This window comes from Podarcis raffonei, chromosome 2, assembly GCF_027172205.1.
Source record: "Podarcis raffonei isolate rPodRaf1 chromosome 2, rPodRaf1.pri, whole genome shotgun sequence".
NCBI classification, from domain to species: domain Eukaryota; kingdom Metazoa; phylum Chordata; class Lepidosauria; order Squamata; family Lacertidae; genus Podarcis; species Podarcis raffonei.
The window spans coordinates 101,101,127-101,124,084 of NC_070603.1; the positions used below are offsets into that span (position 1 = coordinate 101,101,127).

Here is a 22,958-nt window from a genome sequence, read left to right on the forward strand (position 1 = left end):
CCTGCGAGAAGCCTGCAAACCAGGACCCAAGAACTTTCCCTGCTTGTGATTCCTAGCAAATGGTATACAGAGGGAGACTGCGTCTGACATCATGGCCAGCAGCAATTGATATCAGTGCTGCTCTCCATGATGAGCAGAACAAAAGAAAGAGAGGGTGTTAAAGGTACAAGCAAAGTGTACCAGTCACAAAAGAGAAAAATTCTGGTGATTGCAAGCAAAAAACCTTGTAGTGTATCCTCAAATCCTAAAGGAAGTGTTCCTGTTCAAGGTTCCTGCTCTCCTCCATCAGGTCATTCAATCGCTGTCTCCCTTTCCATTTTTCTTTTCCATCTGATACTCAACATTCCACAACTGTTGAGCATGCTCAGTCCTTAATTGGGCCTTTCCTAGTTCTTATTTGTGCTTTTCACCTTAAGGCTTTCTTGCACTTCTACAGCCTCTGGGGTTCCCTTGAGCATGCAGATACCTCCCTCCTTCTTGTTTTTCCCCCAGTGTCCTTATTTTGGCTATAATCCTGTCAACGCTTGAGTTTGCGGTTAGAAGGAGTGATAAAGAGGTTCAGTGGTTTGTGATGCAAAACACTCTTAATTGTAGAAGTGGGCAATAAAAAGACAATCACCATGAGTGATGGCGAAAGTGCAAAACCCACATGAGTGTTGTATCCAGCAACTCACCAAAGGAAAATGAACTACTGGGTTGTATTACTGGGTTATCATCTGATCCTCTTTCTTCTCATGTGTACAGCACTCTTCCAAGAGTGCCACATGGGGGTGCTTTTCCAACATGATTCCATATGTGAAAATTTGGCGGGTGGGAAACAGGCCAAAATTATGTCCTGAGGCTGCACACACAACATACTTTTAAAGCACACACGCATATCTCACCCAAGAATCCTGGGGACTAGTTTACCTCTTCACAGAGCTACAATTCCCTTAACACACTACAGTTCCCACAATTCCTTTGCAGGGAGGAAAATGTGCTTTAAATGTATGGGGTGTATGCAGCTTCCCCCCCGCCCCCCCCAGTTTTCCAAGCCCTACTGTGCACATTACTAAGATGCATTTGAGAACAGCTGTTTGCTTTCTGCCAGTCTAAAAGCAATATTCTCCAACCCTAAAAGGCGAACTCTGCAACTGTACATTACTTTATATAATAAAGAAATCAAAGTTTCTTTCTCAGGCAGAGTTTCTCATCAGCATAAGAGGGTGACAGGTGATTTGAGGCAGCTTACACTGCCTTTAGGTTCTCTGTTTTAATTGTGGAATGATGCAGTGCTAGATGGGAGGGTTGGCCTCATAGCGTATGTCTGATGCTGTATTGTTTTTAATATTCAGTTGGAAGCCACCCAGAGTGGCTGGGGAAACCCAGCCAGATGGGCAGGGTATAAATAATAAATTATTATTATTATTATTATTATTATTATTATTATTATTATTATTATTGGCAGCTGGGGGGGAACTGAGAAGAGTAGGATGTTCTTTTTACCTTCCACTCTCACTTAACTTTTGGTTCCAGCCTTTAGAAGACAACCTCTTAAACCCCTCTCTACTGCTATAAGTTACAGAAATATGATGTGAAAATTAAATTTTTTGTTAGTCTTTGTGAGCAAGTGGTTAACATGCAGTGAAGCAACTTTATGGCACGACTGTGGTCCTTTAGTAGATTAATCTCTCTATAAATGGGCTTTTTGAGGGTTGGTAAGCTTTAAGTCGCCTTATGCTGTATGTTACTATTCCGTGCTAATAATACTCTATTCACTAACCATTGAGAGATTTTTAGAATGATCTTAACTGTCTTCTCAAGTGCAGCCGTGGATATAAATATCACACTTTTCATTCTAGCACTGGTTATGGGGAGTGTTTGCTTGATGAACCTTCACCGAGAAAGTATGCGTTGCCTCAACAACTTCCAGGATACATATATGATGTCAATAAGCAGTGTGAGTTAATTTTTGGGCCTGGAGCTAAGGTTTGCCCCTACATGGTAAGAACACTTTTTTAAAAAAAAAACTTGCTTTGAGTATGAAATACTGATAGGCACATTTCGAATAAGATGCATGCATGTGTTTTGTATGTGAGATTCCTAAATGAGACAAATCCTTGTTGTTGAAAAATATTGCAGCCTTTCAGTCATTTTGGATTTGAAGCTTTACAATGTGAGTCTTACACACACACACACACACACACACACACACACACACACAGGAAAACCACTTTCCCAGGTCCTCTCACATGGCTGTGGTATTATTATTATTAGTAGTAATAGTAGTAGTAGTATTAATACTTACAGACCGCCCTTCACGAAATGGCTCCAGGGACGTTACAAGGATATCACATTTCGAATTTGAATATACTAACATTAAAATAATAAAATTGCAGCAAGAAATCCAATAGCAAATACTGTATGTGTTTGAATACCACAATGAATGGGTCAGGAGTGTGGTGGAGTCTCCTTCTTTGGAGGTCTTTAAGCAGAGGCTTGACAACCATATGTCAGGAGTGCTCTGATGGTGTTTCCTGCTTGGCAGGGGGTTGGACTCGATGGCCCTTGTGGTCTCTTCCAATTCTATGATTCTAGGTTAATCTCATGGACCTTTCTTACCCAGTCAACACCCTACTTCCTTACAGAGTGCTGATCAGATTTGGGAAATCCATGCAGTCTGCCCAGTCCATATATTTTGGTTGTTCATGTTCATTACACAGCCATGTGAGAGATGCCTCTGGGTAGGTGTGTGAATGGGGCCTGCTTGAGCAGCAACATTTAAGCTTACAGGCAATATTAGGTAACTTCAGTCTACAAGCACAATATGTGGTAAAACTTGTGTCCAATTTTAAATTTGCCGGGTGAAGGGAGAGGAAACATGATAGGATTTGGAAGGGCTGATGTCGCAGAAATCCCTGTTTATATCACTAAATTCTCACCTAGAGCAGGTTCTGCATGCTGCTACAGGAAGAGCTTAAAATTTTATATAACTGTTCCAAATTAGGAATCACAGAGGGGAAATGGCTTATCCACATATTTTAATAGTAATAGAGTTGGAATGTAAGGCAGTCTCATTGTAAACTGTGATTGCCAACCTGATTTTCTTTCTACACTTCAGAGGCTCCATACTGCAAATGATACTGCTGATTTTAAAAAACACAATGCTTCAGACAATGCTAATAATTTGGGGACCATTTTGTTTTCATGATGCAGCCACATTTCTGGACAATCGGAAATATTCCTGGGTTGTCCAGGTTTTTATGTTTACTCTTATTTGGCAGGGTGTCCCTTACCCCCCACCAGCTTTCCATAGTCTGACTTTCAGGCTGCTCTGTGTGAATACAAACTAACAGAGCAATTCTGTGTTTGGAAATCCAAGGCATAGTCTAGTGTAAATTGCGCTGGCTTAAGGGTTGTTGTTTTTGTAAGCAGTGGCTTAAGTTAACTGTATTCCAGAATCTGTTCAGGAAGAATCTGGGGGAATGTGTCTTACACCACCCTTTTTACAAACTTGAGTTCTGCTGGGTTGCCAGGTCACGTAACCAATCACAACAATACAAAAACAACACGTAGGCTAATAGTTAGTAGAGAATATAGAATAGAATGATGATATCATTCAAATTATAGGAGTAAGCCAAGGTTTGTATGCCTTGTATCTTATTTCCAGCTGACGAAGACTATTAGTAGTATCATTCCGGAGACACTGTCCTTTTGAGGCTTTTGAGACCTCTTCCGCTGAAACTTTTGAAAGCCTATTGAGAGACTTTACTTTTGAAACTTTTGAGATGTCTTCTGTTGAAATTTTTGAAAGACTATTGTGAGACTGTCCTTAGACATCTGTTTTGAACACACAGTCCTCTGTTATATTGTACATAGGAATTTTGATTGGCTTGTTCCTATAATTTGAATGATATCATTATTCTATTATATATTCTCTACTATTAGCCTACATATTGTGTTTGTATCGTTGTGACTGGTTCTTATTGCAACACAGGGGTTTGTTTTAGGTTACGTAACCAAGCTGAAAGGGGTTTTGAAGGGGTGTAAGTCTCTCCTTGCTCTCTCCTGCCCCCAGAATACTCCCTTTTTGACGTTTTAATGCTTTAAGTTCCCCTGGCTGAGCCAGGGTGAGTGTCTTACACAGCAAAGCCCCAGCTGAGCCAGGAAACCCAAGATCCACTGAATCCAAACTCTCCCGCCCCAATGGATCTTCGGTTTGGACTGAGCTGTTGGCTACTAACCCGGCCGCTGAAATCCATGGTTAAGGCACTTGAGCAGAAAGCTTCTACATTTGCAACCAGAGCCCGAGTCATCTTCCCCTGCTTTATTGCGTTCGTTGTTTACACACGATGGTAACAACACCAGGGAGATAATCTAAACTATGTCTCTGGGCTATGATGTATATTGGGTTGGCTGTTCAGTAATGCTAAGACTTTTTGAACTCACTTAAGCAGAAGCAGTGCAGGAGACTCTGGTGCATCAATGCTGATGGAGCACATAAAGGATGTCGGACTCAACACACGCCATGGGCTGATGGGACTGAATGTGGCCAGGGCAAGGTTTGTTGCAGCTCCTTGACTCTTTCTTGCTAACCCCAAACACGTGAGCCGTAATGCCTCCAAGCATGGCCGTGGAACATTGCTAGCCGTTTCCTCCATGAATTTGCCTAATCTTCTTTTAGAAGCATTCGATGATGATGAGAATTGTAGTCCAAAAGCATCTGGAGACCTAAGTTTGGGAAACCTCGAAACTAAAAAGGCCCAAAGGTTGTAACCTTGGGGGAGTTGCTCCATCTTCTTGACCATATTTGGTTGCCGTTTTGCGAAGCTTTCTCAACTCTACGATACCCTTTTTGAGGGGAGGCAACCGGAACTGTACACAATATTTCAAGCGTGGTCATGCCATGGTTGTGGTTGTTTAGTCGTGTCTGACTCTTCGTGACCCCATGGACCAGAGCACGCCAGGCAGTCCATGGGACTCTCAAGGGTCTCCTCCAGCACCATAATTCAAAAGCATCAATTCTTCGGCGATCAGCCTTCTTTATGGTCCAGCTCTCACTTCCATACATCACTACTGGGAAAACCATCGCTTTAACAATACGGACCTTGTTGGCAAGGTGATGTCTCTGCTTTTGGTTTTAAATCAGCATTATTTCAGATTCATCTGATTCACACAACTAGATGTAACACTCATCTGCAGTTGCCATCATTGGATTACACCAGTTTCTCCAGTGATGCTTCCGCCTTTCACTGCTGGCTCAAACATACGTAAAACATGCTGCATCGTGTGAGTTCTAGGCGCTCTCGAGCCAAATTGGTCTGTTCTGCGCAGAGCGCGATTGCTATTCAATATTTTCACTGCACATGGCAGCTGTTCTGCAAGATGTTCCTCTTTGGGGATAGCGCTGTCTATATTGATGCCATGTGTATCTTTATTTTGACAGCTGCAGAACCTCTGTGCTCTTGCAGAAGGTTAGCGTAGGAATTGATGCTGCCGTTCTTAAATTCTCCGAGCTTCCCCTTCACTGGGAGTGATGTGGTTGCACATAAGTGGTGCAGGATCTTTACAGAAGGGGAACATATTGTGCCTAGGGCATCCAGCTTGACAGGGCAGAGACATGAATCCACTCTCTCCTTCCTCCCCACCCCTGTTATTTACATCATCTTTTTTTTTTTAGCCTTCAGTATTTGAGAGGTTCTTTCAACATGCCTGATCTGCAGATGCATCTTTTCTTTCTACACACTGTGACATCTAACCTGTGATCAGAAAATCAGCCAGGCTGCTTTCCTCAGAAGCTGTAACAGCTTGTGCTTCTTGTCCTGGATCAGCAAATGAGCAGAACTCAATGGCTTGGGGAGTTGTCACTCCACTGTCCTCAGCAGACTGACTGCCCTTCATTTTTCAGAGATTCAAACCTCATTCATATCTGCAGTAGAATTTGATGGGAGTGGAAGCTTCTTAATCCATAACTAAAAACTGATTATAAATTTACTGCCCAGTTTCAGATACAGTGGAAACTGTAGTTTCCTGCTACACGAGCATCAAGATTGTGCCCTCCCCTCTCCTCTTCCATGCACAAGACAGAGAATATTGAAAGCATCCACTTCTATTTTTGGTTCCTTGTGATGCTTGAAGTTGAAAAACTGTGGCTTGTATAAACTATGTGTTTTTGAACAAGTCAGCACCTGAAACTATGTCTTTATCTTGGCTTATCCTCACTAACCATAGTTTAACCAACCCCCTCAATAAAATAATGAGCAGAAGAATTTCATTTTAGTAGGATGGAAAATACCAGTTTATCATAGTGTTACAACCAGATTTTGAGCAGCAGCAAAAACAAAAATGCAGCTCCCCGCCTCACAGTAAACAGGAAAATGCCCCCTGCGCAACTTGGATTAGGAGAGAAGGTTGATCTCTAATATTGTGTTCTGACTGGTGCAATTTCTTTTCCTGCTATGTTTGACAACATCACATTCAGGTGTAAAGTTAGACTGGTAACTGGGAGTGGCCGCCGAGACCACATAACACCAGTCTTGAAAGACCTACATTGGCTCCCAGTACGTTTCTGAGCACAATTCAAAGTGTTGGTGCTGACCTTTAAAGCCCTAAACGGCCTCGGCCCAGTATACCTGAAGGAGCATCTCCACCCCCATCATCCGACCTGGACACTGAGGTCCAACTCCGAGGGCCTTCTGGTGGTTCCCTCACTCCAAGAAGTGTAGTTACAGGGAACCAGGCAGAGGGCCTTCTCAGTAGTGGCACCTGCCCTGTGGAACGCCTTCCCATCAGATGTCAAAGAAATAAACAACTATCTGATGTTTAGAAGACATCTGAAGGCAGCCTTGTTTAGGGAAGTTTTTAATGACTGATGTTTTAATGTATTTTTAGTCTTTTGTTGGGAGCCGTCCAGAGTGGCTGGGGAAACCCAGCCAGATGTGTGGGGTATAAATAATAAATTAGTAGTAGTAGTAGTAGTAGTAGTAGTAGTAGTAGTAGTAGTATCTCGGGTTCATTTTAGAATGCTTGGATCCAGATCATAGCAATGAAACAATGTTGTGAAACTCTTTCTTTTTCTATTGCCCTTTCTGGAGTGTAGCACTGCAAATATGGCCACTGTGTTCCCAGAGAGCGAGAGATATCCATGACGGATGGAGCATGGGGCACATGGAGTCCCTTTGGCGCATGCTCACGAACATGTGGCGGGGGCATAAAAAATGCTGTTCGAGAATGCAACAGGCCTGAGTAAGTACAGGAGTGCTAACCAACTGTCAAGCTTACTGATGAAAGAGTAACAGCCATTGTTGGCCTCCCTCCTAAAATGAAAAAAATGTTGCTAAAATGCTGATATCTCTAGTGCTGTAGTAAAGGATGTCTTGTTCTTATATCACAAGGAAGTATTTCATCTAAGGATGGATGAATCAACCTATTTCTTAGCCCTCAGTTATATGTACTCCATCCTTGTTTTGCATTTAAATTATCTTCATTTTATATATATTCTTACTCTGAAATACACGTTTTGTATGTTTTTCAATATTCTCCACTAAAACATGCATCTGTATAAACATCTTTTTCTTTAAATTATTCATTTTTGGCATATTTTTTGAATGAAAGCTACATCACCGGATTTGGAGAAGTGCATAGTCTGATTTGTAGCTGCATTATGACCAGCTTATGAAACTGAAACTGGCCAATTAGGTCACTTAGCTTTAAAACAAATTTCTTTTGTGTTGCGAATTTCAATCCTCAGTTTCCAGCTGTGGAAGTCATACAACTGACGATGAAGATTTTTAATCAGGGCTGATCTCAAATAAGCAGAATGAGAAGAAGTAATGCGTCAATTGTTGAATGTTCTTCCACAAGAGAGGGTCACATGGTGTCTGATCTAATTTTGGCATCAGTCAAATACCTTGTTTGAACTTTCTCAATCCTTTTAATTCAGTTTGCTGTTGTGGTTTAATTTTTGTGTTACTCCTTTTAAATTTACTGACATTTTGTGTGTGTGTGTGTATGTAATCAGAAGCCACTTCAGGAATTATCTAGAGTACAAATTTCTTTTAAAATGCTGTTTGTTTTTAAGGTCGTATTCATTTTGGGCCAAATAGTACTTCTGAATACTTGTAAGTGATTTTGTCTCACAAGGCAACCATAGACTGCTCTCATTCTCATACGTAGATTTCGTAAAGAGCTTGGGGGTGTGGTGTAGCAGTAGGCATGAGGGAGAAATTGGACTCCATTCACATATACAAGACAAACATAGCAAATTCTCACTTTCTGAATCAACATGCTAACCGAACCACAGCCATCTATAAAAGTTCACACCTCTCTGAATTTTGCAGTGCAGTTGTCTAGCCAAGTTAAGTACGCAGAAATGCGCAAATGCATACTGAGTGTGCATAAATATGAATATTTTAGTGGGGAAACAAGTTATATTGGGGATGCTTTGTAAGAAATATGCGTAATTACATACAACAATGTGTAAAGGTAAAGGGACCCCTGACCATTAGGTCCAGTCGTGGCCGACTCTGGGGTTGCAGCGCTCATCTCGCTTTATTGGCCGAGGGAGCCGGTGTACAGCTTCTGGGTCATGTGGCCAGCATGACTAAGCCGCTTCTGGCGAACCAGAGCAGCACACGGAAACGCCATTTACCTTCCCGCCGAAGTGGTACCTATTTATCTACTTGCACTTTGACGTGCTTTTGAACTGCTAGGTTGGCAGGAGCTGGGACCGAGCAACAGGAGCTCACCCCATCGCGGGGATTCAAACTTCTGACCTTCTGATCGGCAAGCCCTAGGCTCTGTGGTTTAACCCACAGCGCCACCCACGTCCCTCAACAATGTGTACATTAGGAGAAATTCTCTCCCTAAACTGCAGATGGTTTTTCCACGAAGACTTATTTTTTAAAAAGAAAAAGGAGTTGCAAACTGGTGAGGAAATATTGGGAACTGAACTTAAGATTGGAAAAACGAGAAACAGGACGAAATAGAAATTGGCAGATTTCACTCATCCCTAGTTGGCCGTGTTGAAGGACAATGGTACGAAGAGTGAGCTGGGAGGAGAAAGGGAGGAGGAGGCCAAGTGAAACCTCTTTTTCCTGGCTTAGTGCTGCCTCCCCATTAAACTTGATGGTGCTCATAAAGCCCAAGACACTCACTGCCTTATTCTGAGCTTTTGCTGCCAGTGGTTCTTTTTTTATTTTATTTAAAATGAATTTATTCTGACACATACACGGACCAGCTCTTTCTAAGAAGATGTAAGTGGCTTTGCAAGCAGACTATGCTTTCATAGCAATCAAAGGAATGAGCAGAGCAGACCCCGTCTCACCACGATGCTCTGCTGAGTCCCCAAGGTAGAAAAAAGGCTTAAGATAAGCCACTGATGGATGGGATTGGTGTACTTACTGGATGCCACATGGGGAAGACGCTTTCAGCAAAGCAAGACTGGCCTCAACTACCATTTGCAAATCTATGTTGACAATCATATACACATCGTATATGCTTAAAAATGTTTGTATCCCATCTCTTTGACATAACTGATTTACAAGCTGGCAAGTAGGATAGCGTCACAGCAAAACAATAGAAAGCAGCAATTAAAACAATGGTCATAATGTCAACAGTAAAAGTAAAATTGGAGTAAATATGGCAGAAGTATAAACTCACTTTAACAGCTGAGACGTCTGTTGTGTTGGACTTTCTTATATGGCATTCTTTCATCCTTTTATTATTTTTTGCTCTCCGTGTTTTTAGCTATAGATATTTTTTGTTTTTGTTTTTTTAAATAAAATTAAGGGAACAATCCTGTATTTATAGGGTTTTCCCAAACTTGGGTCTCCAACTGTTGTTGGACCACAATCCCCGTTATCCCTGACCACTGGTCCTGCTAGCTAGGGATGATGGGAGTTGTAGTCCAAGAACAGCTGGAGACCCAAGTTTGGGAAACCCTGCTCCGTGCTATACGTTCTTAAGGTAAAGGTAAAGGGAACCCTGACCATTAGGTCCAGTCGTGGCCGACTGTGGGGTTGTGGTGCTCATCTCGCTTTATTGGCCGAGGAAGCCGGCGTACAGCTTCTGGGTCATGTGGCCAGCATGACTAAGCCGCTTCTGGCGAACCAGAGCAGCGCACGGAAACGCTGTTTACCTTCCCACCATTTATCTGCTTGTACTTTGACGTGCTTTCAAACTGCTAGGTTGGCAGGAGCAGGGACTGAGCAACAGGAGCTCACCCCGTCGCGGGGATTCGAACTACCGACCTTCTGACCGACCTTCTGATCAGCAAGTCCTAGGCTCTGTGGTTTAACCCACAGTGCCACCACTGGCATAAAGGCCATTCTACTGACCAAGAGAGGTCCACCAGTAAACGCCCCCAGAGGTCCCCTAGTATGCAAAATGGGAATGCCTGCTAGCACTGGTGTTCCAGCCACAGGAGTGGGAGCAGGAACAGGTTGTGCCAGGGCTGTACATGGGCACACTTACTTCCACACACCCCTGCTGTTTCCCTGACACAAACAATCAGAACTCTGTGTCACCTCCTGTCCCTTCATGTTGCTCTCATGCCAGGTCCCTTAGCTTAAGATGAGTCTAGAAAACCTTCTGACTACAGCTGCCTATATTTTCCCGCAGCAGGACAGAAAGTTTGGGTTGATAACCCAAGAGTCTTTCCAACTGTCTGAATGCATAAAAAGATTTCATTTTGGATATCTATTGAAAAAACAGAATGGAATTTGATTGTATAAGAAAAGGAAATGTCCCAAATGGCAATTGTGAACAAGGCATGGCAATATTGGAGACAGTACTTAATTGGGAACATACCCTTTCTGCCAGTGGGTACTTCTTCCGCTTCAAAGTACATCGAGCCAGGTTTAGATCTGTCTCTGCTTGCTGCTGAGAAAGCTAGTACGAAGCCTTAACGGCTCCAGAGTTGTCATAAAATTTGTTAGGGTGGCAAAGGGCTAGTTTGGAAAAGAAAAAAATCAATTTCAGAGCTGTAAGTATGTTTTAACCCCAACATCCTGATTGAAAGGAAGTTTCATTATGGGACCGTGAAGCTGATGAATGATAGCTTGGCAGCAAAGCCCAGCTTCCTGCGGTTTGTGACAGTACCATATGTGCAGTGTGTTGCCTCTGACATCAAAAATTGCACAGGAAAATGGTATTGCCTTGAAAACTTATTGTGAGCAGACTTCAAACCCAGTTTCGTGTGGATTGGAATCCATACATGGTTGCTTGTTCTCTTCAAAGTTCCATCCTCACAAAAACTTGTTTTTGGTTTGAAAAAAATCTGTACATGCCTAGTTGTTGTTGTTGTTTAGTCATTTAGTCGTGTCCGACTCTTTGTGACTCCATGGACCAGAGCACGCCAGGCATTCCTGTCTTCCACTGCCTCCCGCAGTTTGGTCAAACACATGTTAGTAGCTTTGAGAACACTGTCCAACCATCTCGTCCTCTGTCGTCCCCTTCTCCTTGTGCCCTCCATCTTTCCCAACATCAGGGTCTTTTCCAGGGAGTCTTCTCTTCTCACAAGGTGGCCAAAGTATTGGAGCCTCAGCTTCAGGATCTGTCCTTCCAGTGAGCACTCAGGGCTGATTTCCTTAAGAATGGAGAGGTTTGATCTTCTTGCAGTCCATGGGACTCTCAAGAGTCTCCTCCAGCACCATAATTCAAAAGCATCAGTTCTTCGGCGATCAGCCTTCTTCATGGTCCAGCTTTCACTTCCATACATCACAACTGGGAAAACCATAGCTTTAACTATACGGACCTTTGTACATGCCTACTCAGAAGTAAATCCCACTGAGTTCATCATAGCTTACTCTTAGGAAAGTGGGCATAAGATTGCAGCCTAATTTTCTTTCAAACAGTTTGGATTAATTTATTAGCTTTTCACAATAAAGGGGAGGAAATATTTCCTGTCATGTAATTAGCTTTTAAATGGATCCTGCAGTATCTTGTTGAGAACCAAGATAGTCCAGCAGACTGTGTACTGTTTTCAATCCAGATTTTCATATTAAGTGACTGGTGGGTCTTGGCTCTTGGTCTCAACACGGCTTTATTTGTGACATTTTATTCTGCACAGATCATCTCCGCTTGGGGAATGGTATGTATGTGCTGTCACATATGAAATGCAGTGTGCAAACTTGTTTTGCAAGGAGAACACCCACGTGCTTGACAGTTCTTACCTCATCAATCCTTATAACAATACTGGAAGGTCATGTTAGTGATTCATAATCAGAATGAAGCAGCGCTCTCTAATTCTGTTCAGAAACAAGGGACCCAGCCTGCACAGTGTGTGACCCATCACTCTAAATGAAGCCCACCGCCCGTATATTGTGGCCTGCCTGGTAATCTTATATCAGTCTAGGCAAGCAGTGAAATATTAACTCCTGTAGGCATGTCATACAAGGCTGGTGGGTTGTGTTTGCCATGAGTGGCAAAAATATTTTGGAGAACTGAAGTCAGTTCAGATTCCTCATCTTCTTCTGTGCTGAGAAATCCTGACCATACAACACCAGTTCAGACATAATGATCTCAGTCCAATGGACTATTACAGGTGTTTTTAAACTGGTCCGCAGACCACCAGTAATCCGTGAGCTTCGTTTAAGTGGTCTGCGGATTTGTGGCTGAAGGGGAGAGATGGCACATCTATTGCATTAAATATATTGATTTTTAATTGGATTTTTCTTGCTGTTTTCATTTCATGCATTCATTTTATTGGGTTATAATTTGAATTATATGGGATTCAAATCACCATATATAAGAAATAAAAAAAGCAATAAAAATACAATTTAAAATTATACAGTACCTAGCACAATGCATTGTAAGTGCTACAACAGGCAGAAAAGCTGCTAAGTGGTCCTCTAAGACTCTCAGCGATTTTCAAGCAGTCCATAGTGGGAGGTTTAGGAACCACTGACCTATTAGACTGAGAAAAAGTGTTGTGCTCTGGCGGGGTTGGGAGAAGCCCCAGAACAGCACCTGGGGGAAAGAGTATTGTTCCGTCTGGCAAGCTGAAATGTTCGCGGCGATAGAAAGCTTATGATAATGTTACCCTGAATTTCTTCCTACATTACAAACCTGGTTTGATTTTTGTTTGCAAGCCAGGATTTTAGAAAGAGCTTAAAACACAGTTTCCTGGTTTGGATGTAACAAGAAACTCTGGTTTGACAAACCCTGGAAGTATGGCATTAGGCACACAAGAGAAAGAAGCAAGGAGTGAGTGGGCACAACACTTCTTCTTTGTCTCTTAAACCACATGGGACAAAGTACCATCACAGCTATTAGTATGTCTGATGCAGCCAAGATTGTGGTAGGGCTTTAAGAGTTGGAAAGAAGTGAAAGGATCAAAGAACTAGTCAAGGCTTTAAAAAATGGACGGGTTGTGTGTGAGGGTTGGGTTTTCTTAATTAATGATATAATTTGTAACTCTTTTTTTCAAGACCCAAAAATGGTGGAAAATACTGTGTGGGACGACGAATGAAATTTAAATCCTGCAACACTGAACCATGTTCAAAGCAAAAGAAAGATTTCCGCGATGAGCAATGTGCAGTCTTCGATGGGAAGCATTTTAACATTAACGGTCTACCTCCTAATGTGCGCTGGGTTCCAAAATACAGCGGAAGTAAGTATATCAAAACAATCTAGCAATTAGATCAGGGTGGGGAAGCCCAAGTCCAGGAGCTGAGAAGTTGCCATGAAGGAAATGAAGCCCTCGAGTTTAATGGGTCCCTCATCTGTGGACTAGATGCAAGGAACACACACCTTGCAGCTTAATTCTGTGTATTATTCCTAGCCCCAGGGTTGTTTTGCGCCACCATTTTTAAGAGCAAAGCCTTAACATGAGGCCTCTCTGCCCCCACAGAAAAGACATTAACAGGGCTAGTTTGGTTTGACAAAAGCTCCCTTACATTATTTAAATAGCAAGTTACAATATTGGGAGTGGGGGGCTGTCAAATGAATGCAGGCAAGATCTCTAGAGATTTTCAGGATACAGTGATTTCAACCTTGCAACATGACAGTCTAAGGAGGAAGTTGTGGGGAGCTGCCTCGTGATGATTTCCTCCCGCTGTTCTTCACTGGAGCCCTGCCTCCGCTGTCCAGTTCACTTTTACCACCTGGCCTAGTAGAATCAGTCACCTGCCTGCAGCCATAGGCCGCTCCACCACCGCCACCAACCTTCTGCCGCCATGGCAACTGAGCTGAGAGCAACCCAGCTGGGCAAATGAGTGCCTCATTTGGTCAAGGAGGTGCTGGCATCTGATTCTTGGCCTGTGAGGGAAGGGACATTAGCTCAGAGTTGTGGGAGAGTGAATAAGAGTGTTCTCTCACCATACAAAGTAAACAACCAGCACTAAGTTAACTTGGTTTTCTCCTCTCTCTCTCTCCTTTCTTTCTCTTGGCAGTTTTAATGAAAGATAGGTGCAAGCTCTTCTGCAGAGTGGCAGGAAACACGGCGTATTATCAGCTCAGGGACAGAGTTATTGATGGCACTCCTTGTGGCCCAGACACAAATGACATCTGTGTACAAGGACTTTGTCGGGTAAATACAGCCTCCTTCGGTTTAACTGGCTAACGCTCTTTGAGGAACCAGCTCATTCCTCTTCCATGAGTTGGATCCTGAGGGCCTTTCTCCAGGTTTCACAGGTGGGCGCGCCACCAGTCAGTCAGTCACCTGTGCTCACGATGACCAGTTTCGGCATAGTGCTCTGCAAATATGACGTCAGATATAGGGCATGTGGGCGTGACTTGGCCTAAATGGCTTTGTGGGCCAAATGGGAAGGCCTGGGGGCCCTAATCAAGACTAAAGGCTCCCCACTTCTGCTCTATTCCATACTCTTTATCTTAAATTAAACCCAAGAGCCTTGTTATCTGCTTTAGACTGTAATATATCCCCTTTAGGGTTCTGTTTTGTATTACCCAGCTGCCTTAACAACCGCATTTGGTGTATCTTGCCAAAGCCCCAAATCACAAAATAATGAGTGGTTTTAAGTGTATGAGGTTTCATTCCCCACATAATAGCCATGATAGGGATGGATTCTGTGGGGCCCTGGTGCATGCCTGTGTGTTGGCTATGTGCCAGAACCTGGAGGCTTCGTACAGTCCAGACAGAATCCACTTTGGATGGGACAAACAGGCCAGTCAGTTCCCAAAATGGTTCTGTGGGATATGAACACAGAACCTCCGGCATCTAAATCGTATAACAGATTTTGCTGCTTCCTCTACCATTAATACAAAGGAGTAAAGGATTGTAGTTTCCGTGCCAAAATCGGACCTAACCCCTGACTGAAATGGATCTAGAAAATCAGTTTCCCTGAGAGTGCCTGCCTTCTTCGCTCTCTTCACTGCCACTAGGTAGTCTTGATGATGAACCCTCATCAGTCTTTGATTGCATTTGACTGGCGTTTTCCTCCACCACAGCAACTCCCCATCCCCGACCCTCAAGTGTGCCCTGAAGTTACACCAAGTTCCCAGGTGGGCGCAAGTGGCGCTGTGGTCTAAACCACTGGACCTCTTGGGCTTGCCGATCAGAAGGTTTGAATCCCTGCGACAGGGTGCGCTCCTGTTGCTCTGTCCCAGCTCCTGCCAACCTTGTAGTTCGAAAGCACACCAGTGCAAGTAGATAAATAGATATCGCTATGGCGGGAAGGTAAACGGCGTTTCCGTGCGCTCTGGCTTTCATCACGGTGTTCCATTGTGCCAGAAGCAGTTTAGTCATGCTAGCCACATGATTTGGAAAGCTGTCTGTGGACAAACGCCAGCTCCTCAGCCTGAAAGAGAGATGAGCGCGGCAACCCCATAGTCACCTTTGACTGGACTTAACCGTCCAGGAGTCCTTTACCTTTACCTTACAGCTGGGTGAGACCAACTCCACCCTGCTCACCCATCCAGGTCTCAGTGATACAGACCAGACCAGGCTCCTCATCCACAATCAGATCGTAGCCAACCTCAGAGCCAATCTGGCATTCAGCAACAGCAGCTGCAGACCCGAGGGCTGGTTGACAGGACAACCACAATTCCTTAGGTCTGGCACATGGCTAAGTCACTAACCACCTGTGCCACGTCCCCCTCCTTACCCAGCCTGCCCCACCTCCCACACAGTCAAAACAATTTAAAACAGGAAAAAACAATTGTTAAAATACAAAGCCTGGAAAAAAGTAACTTTACATTAAGGACCACCTGACTTCTGATGGCCCTACATCTGATGCTTTCCCACTTCTCTCAGGTTTAGCTGGCCTTCACTGGGAACCAAGACTATAGTGTGGCAGGTTCAGGCCTTGCCAATGGTGTTTCCACAGGAACCACCCCTGCCTTCTTTTAGGCATTTCCACTTCACTGTGTAGTTTAGGCAGGCCTTCACAACATGAATTTCCCCCTTTAACCAACCAGTATCTACTTACTGTTTTATTGATATTTTAATTATGTCTTAATGGACGGTTTTGCTCGTTTTATTATAACTTTGCATGCTGTGCTCCTTCCTCAGTATGCTTTTATGAAAAGAGCAGTTTACAAATACTTAATAAATACACCAATGCCATTTTGATAATGACCCTATCCCACGTCCGTGTGACTTTTAACCACGGTGTAATCCTGCCCCCCACAGCTCCTTAGCTCTCCCCCCAACTTTTCTCCCCGCAACGCTGAGTGGTTTTGCTCTTCACATGGCGGGCCTGGAAGAGACTCGTTTTTCAAGTCCTAATTGGAAGATGGCTATAATTATAGCTTCAGCAGAGCACGTTGGAAAAGAAACGAATGAGCGAGGCAGTCGGAGGCCTTCGGTGGCAGATGCATGTTTTCAATTTGGAGCGCTGCTAAACGCTATCCTATTTTCCGTATTTGTTCAATCTAGTTCTGAACTTTTCTTTCTCTAAAGCAAGCTGGATGTGATCACGTGCTCAATTCGAAAGCCAGGAGAGATAAGTGCGGTGTGTGTGGCGGTGACAATTCGTCGTGCAAAACCATTGCAGGGACATTCAACACGGTGCACTATGGTAAGAAATGGTCGCAGAAAACTTTACTCGGGCAGAACACCAGGATGGAAAACCCCTTAACCATGCATGATGCGCTCAAACACCTAACACTTATAATAAGCAGGAATTCCCTTAAGCTACCGGAAATGTGAGTTTCTTGCTACTTCGTGATCACACCAAACAACTAATTTAATTGACATAACTCCAAATTTTTACGTTGGTTTCCTGCCCTCTTTACTAAGATGATTTAGAAAGAAAAGCAGAGGATACAAATGCATGACAAGCTTGACTTTCTAGTTTATTTCCCCAGGTTATAACACTGTGATACGCATACCGGCTGGTGCTACAAATATCGATGTGCGGCAGCATAGTTACTCAGGGAAACCAGAAGATGATAACTACCTTGGTAAGACATGGCGCTTGTTAGCAGTGGCAAAACCATGCTGTTTTCTTGACGTGCTTATATTTCCATCGGGCTAACACGGGACTTCCAGTATGGAAAGAACTCAAAGGTCATCTGATGCAGAGTTCCTCTGTGCTGGATATTGAGTCCTGATGGTTCTGTAGCAAAAATGTGTATTAGCCCATTCTCAATCAAAACCTAGCATGGAGCAAAAGAAGGAAACTTACCCAGAGCTGCCTTCAGAAGTATTTAATAAAATGCATTATTATTATTATTATTATTATTATTATTATTATTATTAAGATTTATATACTGCCTTTCGTCAAAAGATCTCAGGACAGCTCACAAGGTAAAAATATAAGATAAAGACAGAAATAAGTAGGTAAAACAAAGCCAACAAAACAATAGCCCCCTGCTCCCAGAAGCACATTTAAAAGGCTGTAGCACATTAATCAGCCAAAGGCCTGGTTGAAGAGGAATGTTTTTGCCTGGCGCCTAATAATGGACCTCGTGGGGGAAAGCATTCCACAAATGGGGAGTCACTAATATACCTTAGGCTAGCCTTCGCCAACCTTGTGCCCTCCAGATGTTTTGTGCTACAACTCCCAACAGCCTTGTGCTGGCTGGGGCTGATGGGAGTTGCAGTCAAAAACATCTGGAGGGTAACAGCTTGGCAAAGGCTTCCTTGCACAAATAAGCTGGCGGAGCGATTCCTACCTGATCCAGTGTGTCTTACTTGAAGCTAGTGTTTTATTTCCTCTTGCCCTGAGAACTTTTCATTTCCTCTTATGGGTGGCCTGTTTGTGTCAAAGGTGACATTCATGCTTTAGGAAGTATCCAACCACACCTTCAACTGAGAGGTGTACCTTTTTTGTCTCACTACTTCACCGTCCCACAAGAGGAAAGACTCGGATTTTTTGTGGGTTTCAGTGTTGTTTGGCACCGTAAGAGCCCACCCCTGCGTGAAAAGCAACAGTGGCTGGATTCTGTGTGCTTTGAAAGTTCCCCTTCCTTGTCCCTTTGCAGTGTGACAGCTTTTTATCTCTTGCAGGCCTTTTCAGAGAACACCTTCCTTTCTGTGCAACTTGAGTACTCCTTAGGGCTAATATAGTAGCTGTGATGGGTGAAATGGTGGGGAAACTAACTTAGGAAATTAACTACATAATCGCATTAGTGTGAATTTGTGCAGCAGACTGCTGTTTTCAGGAAACCGTCCCTTTTAGAGAAAGCTTTTAGACTTTTAAGCTTTTTGACATTTTTGTGCGTTGCTCATGTTTGGCATGAAAGCAAAACGCAAAATATGGTGCTGGCCAAACACCTCCGAATCTCCCATTTGGATGGTCAGCTTTAGATGTTTTAACTACATCCTCTTGTTTTAGTATTTCTTTACAACTATAAATCAAGGTGTTGTGTGGTGGAGTTGACTTCCATCCTGCAAGTGTGTTCTATGTAGGAAGATAAGAGAGAATGAACTGATACAGGTGTGGGATGTTCACGTTTGCATTAGGGAGAGTGTTGAAGTGTCTCTGTACTGGTTGTGTGAAAGGTTGGGTTGATGTTGTGTCCATGAGCATTTGTGTCTTGGGTTTTGGTATGCTGCATGCTTGTAGACTCCAGATTTTGTACATGAGCACGTGCGTGTTTGCTGATTTGTGTATATTTGATACATGTATTTGAAACTGAAGCAAGCACGGTCCAGGGAAATTTGAAAAAGAGGCCAAACGGATGCCTCTGTTGCATTCCTTAAATGCAGTATTTGGGTAAAGATAAAGGATAAAGGGACCCCTGACCATTAGGTCCAGTCGTGGCCGACTCTGGGGTTGCGGCGCTCATCTCGCTTTATTAGCCGAGGGAGCCGGCCGCATACAGCTTCCGAGTCATGTGGCCAGCATGACTAAGCCACTTCTGGCAGCGCACAGAAACGCCGTTTACCTTCCTTCCGGAGCGGTACCTATTTATCTACTTGCACTTTGATGTGCTTTCGAACTGCTAGGTGGGCAGGAGCTGGGATCAAATATTGGGAGATCACCCTGTTGCGGGGATTCGAACCGCCGACCTTCTGATCGGCAAGTCCTAAGCTCTGTGGTTTAACCCACAGCGCCACCCGCATTCCAGTATTTGGGTAGAGTAAGGTAAAAGGTAAAGGACCCTGGACAGTTAAGTTCAGTCAAAGGCGACTGTGGGGTTGCTGCGCTCATCTCACTTTCAGGCTGTGGGAGCCAGTGTTTGTTCACAGACAGCTTTCTGGTCATGTGGCTAGCAGGACTAAACTACTTCTGGTGCAACGGAACACCGTGACGGAAACCAGAGTGCATGGAAACGCCGTTTACCTTCTTGCTGCAGCGGCACCTATTTATCTGCTTGCACTGGATTGCTTTCGGACTGCTAGGTTGGCAGGAGCTGGGACAGAACAATGGGAGCTCACCCCGTTGCGGGGATTCGAACCACCAACCTTCTGATCAGGCAGTTCAGTGGTTTCGACCACAGCGCCACCCACATCCAAGATTGTGTGGAGTAAACAGTGCCAGATCTACACATTTTGCTGCCACTCTCTGCCTTGCCATCTGCAAGAGCAGGTGGCGGGATAAAAAATTGTGTCCCATACAGGCTTCTGTAGAAAGGCTCAGCTCTTTGCCCCAGGAAGAAAAGCTGTGGGAGACAAAGGGGAAAACTCTCACCTTTGTCATCCCACTTCCTCTTCTGCTGCTTCTGGTCTTCCTCTTCCTGAGGCAGGTGTTTCTACAGCACTCACCACTTGAAGTGCAAGGGCTGTAACCAATCTCGCCACGTCTGGTATCAGGGTCCGGCAGGAACGTGAAGGAGGAATCAGACACCTTTTTATGGTTGCTGGTTCTCCTGACTTCACTGTGAGGAGCTTGACATATCCCTCCATATTTGCACCCTTTCAAATTTGCACCATTCCAGAATTGTCTTTTTTTTTTAATAACTCCCTCTCTCCAAGCTTGAGATGCATGTCCTCCACAGTATTGATACAGAAAACCTTTTACTTTAGAGCTTGCAACACAGACAGCTGCCTTGTGCAGAGTCAAACAATTGATCATCTAGCTCCGCATTGCCTATGCAGCAGCTCTCCAGGGTTTCTGACAGGACTTTCTCCCATCCCAACTTGGGAGGTGCCTGGGATTGAACCTAGAACCTTCTGAATGCAAAGTGGCTGCTCTACCGCTGAGCCATGGTCCTTCCTTATACCACTGAGCTGCAACCCTGGCTGGAGATGCAGGGGATCAAACCTGGAATCTTTCCAAGCAGAGGATGTGCAAGCGCTATGCCATCTGCATCTTGCATTCAGGGACTTCAGTAGCTCCTTAACAAACAGGGCCAGCCGGTGCCCACACCAACCCTTTGACAACTACTCGGTTGCAGCAGCTAAAAAAAAAAAAGGTGCGATGCAGTCACCATTGCCTTGCCTGAGTTCCAGTGACTGACTGAATTGGTCTCTACTGTTGCTTACCTGTGCTAGCTTCTCACTGAAGAACAGCCTTTAGTAGGGGCTAATTATTCCTGGATTTCCAACTATTTGGTGGATTTGTGCTGATTTTCCAAGTCATTGTTCAGGGGTAGCAGGGATGCCTTTTTGGACTTTGGGCTGTATTGCCAAGGTGGAAAGCTGTCAGGGGTTAGGCTGCAGTGGTGTGAGAACTAGGCACACACACACACAGTGGGATCACAACATGGAGAAGCAGCTCCCATCATTGTACAAATGAGGTCAAGAATGGGAGCATGGGGACACCAGCGCTGCAAGGAATTCAACTTGAATTTGAATTCGACTTGGTTTATGTTTTCCTGTCTGCCAGGTTTCATTATATTGACAGCCTGATGCTTTTGTATTAATCTAGTTGCTTTTGGTTTTGCTGTTGGCTGCTTTGGGCTTCTGTCAGGAAGGGACAGTGAGACAGAAGCAATAAAGGGAATGAAATGAATAAGGAGTACATAAATCAGTGCAGGCGGTCTCTGGTTCCCTCCCAGTCTTGTTCTGTCTTGGTTGCTTCTGGAGATAGACATCCCCGAGTTCATTTTGAGCATTATGTAAATCAGATGGCTTTCGAATAACGTCCTTCCTTATCTAGGCAAGCAGATTACACTGATTCTGTGTCCCTGCTTGTTGTTGTTTCTATCTGCACAGCATTGTCGAGTAACGAAGGCTTCATATTAAACGGAGACTACGTTGTCAGCATGTTTAAGAAGGAAATCAAAGTTGGAAATGCGGTGATAGAATACAGTGGCTCAGACACCCCCGTTGAAAGGATCAATTCTACATACCGTATTGACCAAGAAATAGTTCTTCAGGTTAGAAACATCTCGCTTTAAAATGAAAACCTCATAAATACTGTTCTTCTAAATTGTAATAGCTGAGATAATTCTTTTCACCTTATGCTTTTTTCCTCCCTCTTAGGTTTTATCAGTGGGTAATTTATATAACCCTGATGTTCGATACACATTCAATATCCCCATTGAAGATAAACCTCAGCAGTTTTATTGGAATATCTATGGCCCTTGGCAGCACTGCAGTAAACTATGCCAAGGTATGTGGTCTTAGGGGGGGGGGTTTATTTTAAAAAATCATCATCATTATCATTATCACCATCATCTTCGGTATTTAATGCTTTATCTTCGATTCTGGTGGTGATGACAACTCCGCTTCTCATGTCTGCTTTTAGCTTCTGATAAAATTCAAGCGTTTTGTTTTCTGAGAACTGTCATAGTGGAATGATGCATACTATCTGCAAGTCACGTGATAATGCTGAGGCCCTCCTTAACGCTTCAGATTTCCTGCTTCCTCCACAGACTAATGGCTGACCATTCTGCTGGCAGGTGGCTTCTTATCTTGCCTTGCTCAAGGCGAAGCCATAGCGTAAATGGTTAAGTGTGTGCAAGTAGACACTGCAGTTTTGCTTGCAGAAATCTGAGCCCCCTTTTGGAAGGCGCTGTCCAAAGGCAGCTCGGGCTGCTAAGTGAAGCGTATGGAATGGAACGTGTTTAGTGCATCCTGGTGTCCACCTGTCTTTAGAGCATCATGCAGACTGTTCTGATATTGGAGATTACACAGTTGATCGTAAGAGTGGGGTGGAAGAAGTGAAAGCAGGAGCAGGAATGAGTTGCTTCTCCTTGAACAACATCCCAAATGATGTATGAATCAGTCCCAACTCCTACAACATCTGAACAATGCAACTACTGCCCATAGCCATCATAGGTTTCACTACGGTATGAACCTATGTTGTATTTGTGCATACTTCCTACTGATCTTTAAAGGTTTAGAAATGTTTTTAAATGAATGAATTCCCCCTGCCCCTACAATTAATTTAGATAGCACTTGGATAGCTCAGTGGGTAGAGTGTCATTATCCTAATCTCAGGGTTGTGGGTTTGAGGGTTTGTTGGGCAAAAGATTCTTGCTTTGTTTGTGACCTCATGGTCACTTTCAACTCTATGATCCCATGATTCTAATTTGCAAAGTGGAACATAGGCTCATATAGTTACTGGCAGTGGCTCTCCAAGGGGTTCAGAAAGGGGTCTTCCCCAGACCTACCTACAGATGACAGAGATTGAACCTGCACAGCAAGAGTGGGGAACCTTTGGCCCTCTAGATGTTTGCTAAAC

The 22,958-nt window shown here is 43.9% G+C and overlaps 1 protein-coding gene across 8 annotated transcripts in view; it reads left to right on the plus strand.

Annotated features, from left to right (window-relative positions):
• The window catches only part of ADAMTS9 (ADAM metallopeptidase with thrombospondin type 1 motif 9), a 139,195-nt gene that overhangs the window by 39,381 nt on the left and 76,856 nt on the right, over window positions 1-22,958 (plus strand). For 7 of the 8 annotated variants that reach the window (XR_008329108.1, XM_053378299.1, XM_053378300.1 and 4 more), the window contains 9 exons: window positions 1,842-1,983; window positions 4,434-4,541; window positions 7,079-7,224; window positions 13,410-13,591; window positions 14,373-14,509; window positions 16,841-16,958; window positions 17,248-17,343; window positions 21,485-21,648; window positions 21,755-21,884. Coding sequence is in view for 7 of the 8 variants with exons in the window: in XM_053378299.1 (XP_053234274.1) it covers window positions 1,842-1,983; window positions 4,434-4,541; window positions 7,079-7,224; window positions 13,410-13,591; window positions 14,373-14,509; window positions 16,841-16,958; window positions 17,248-17,343; window positions 21,485-21,648; window positions 21,755-21,884 (1,223 nt within the window). In the remaining variant the exon portion in view is untranslated. The remainder of the gene's footprint in view (window positions 1-1,841; window positions 1,984-4,433; window positions 4,542-7,078; window positions 7,225-13,409; window positions 13,592-14,372; window positions 14,510-16,840; window positions 16,959-17,247; window positions 17,344-21,484; window positions 21,649-21,754; window positions 21,885-22,958) is intronic. The other variant, XM_053378296.1, reaches the window with a different exon arrangement.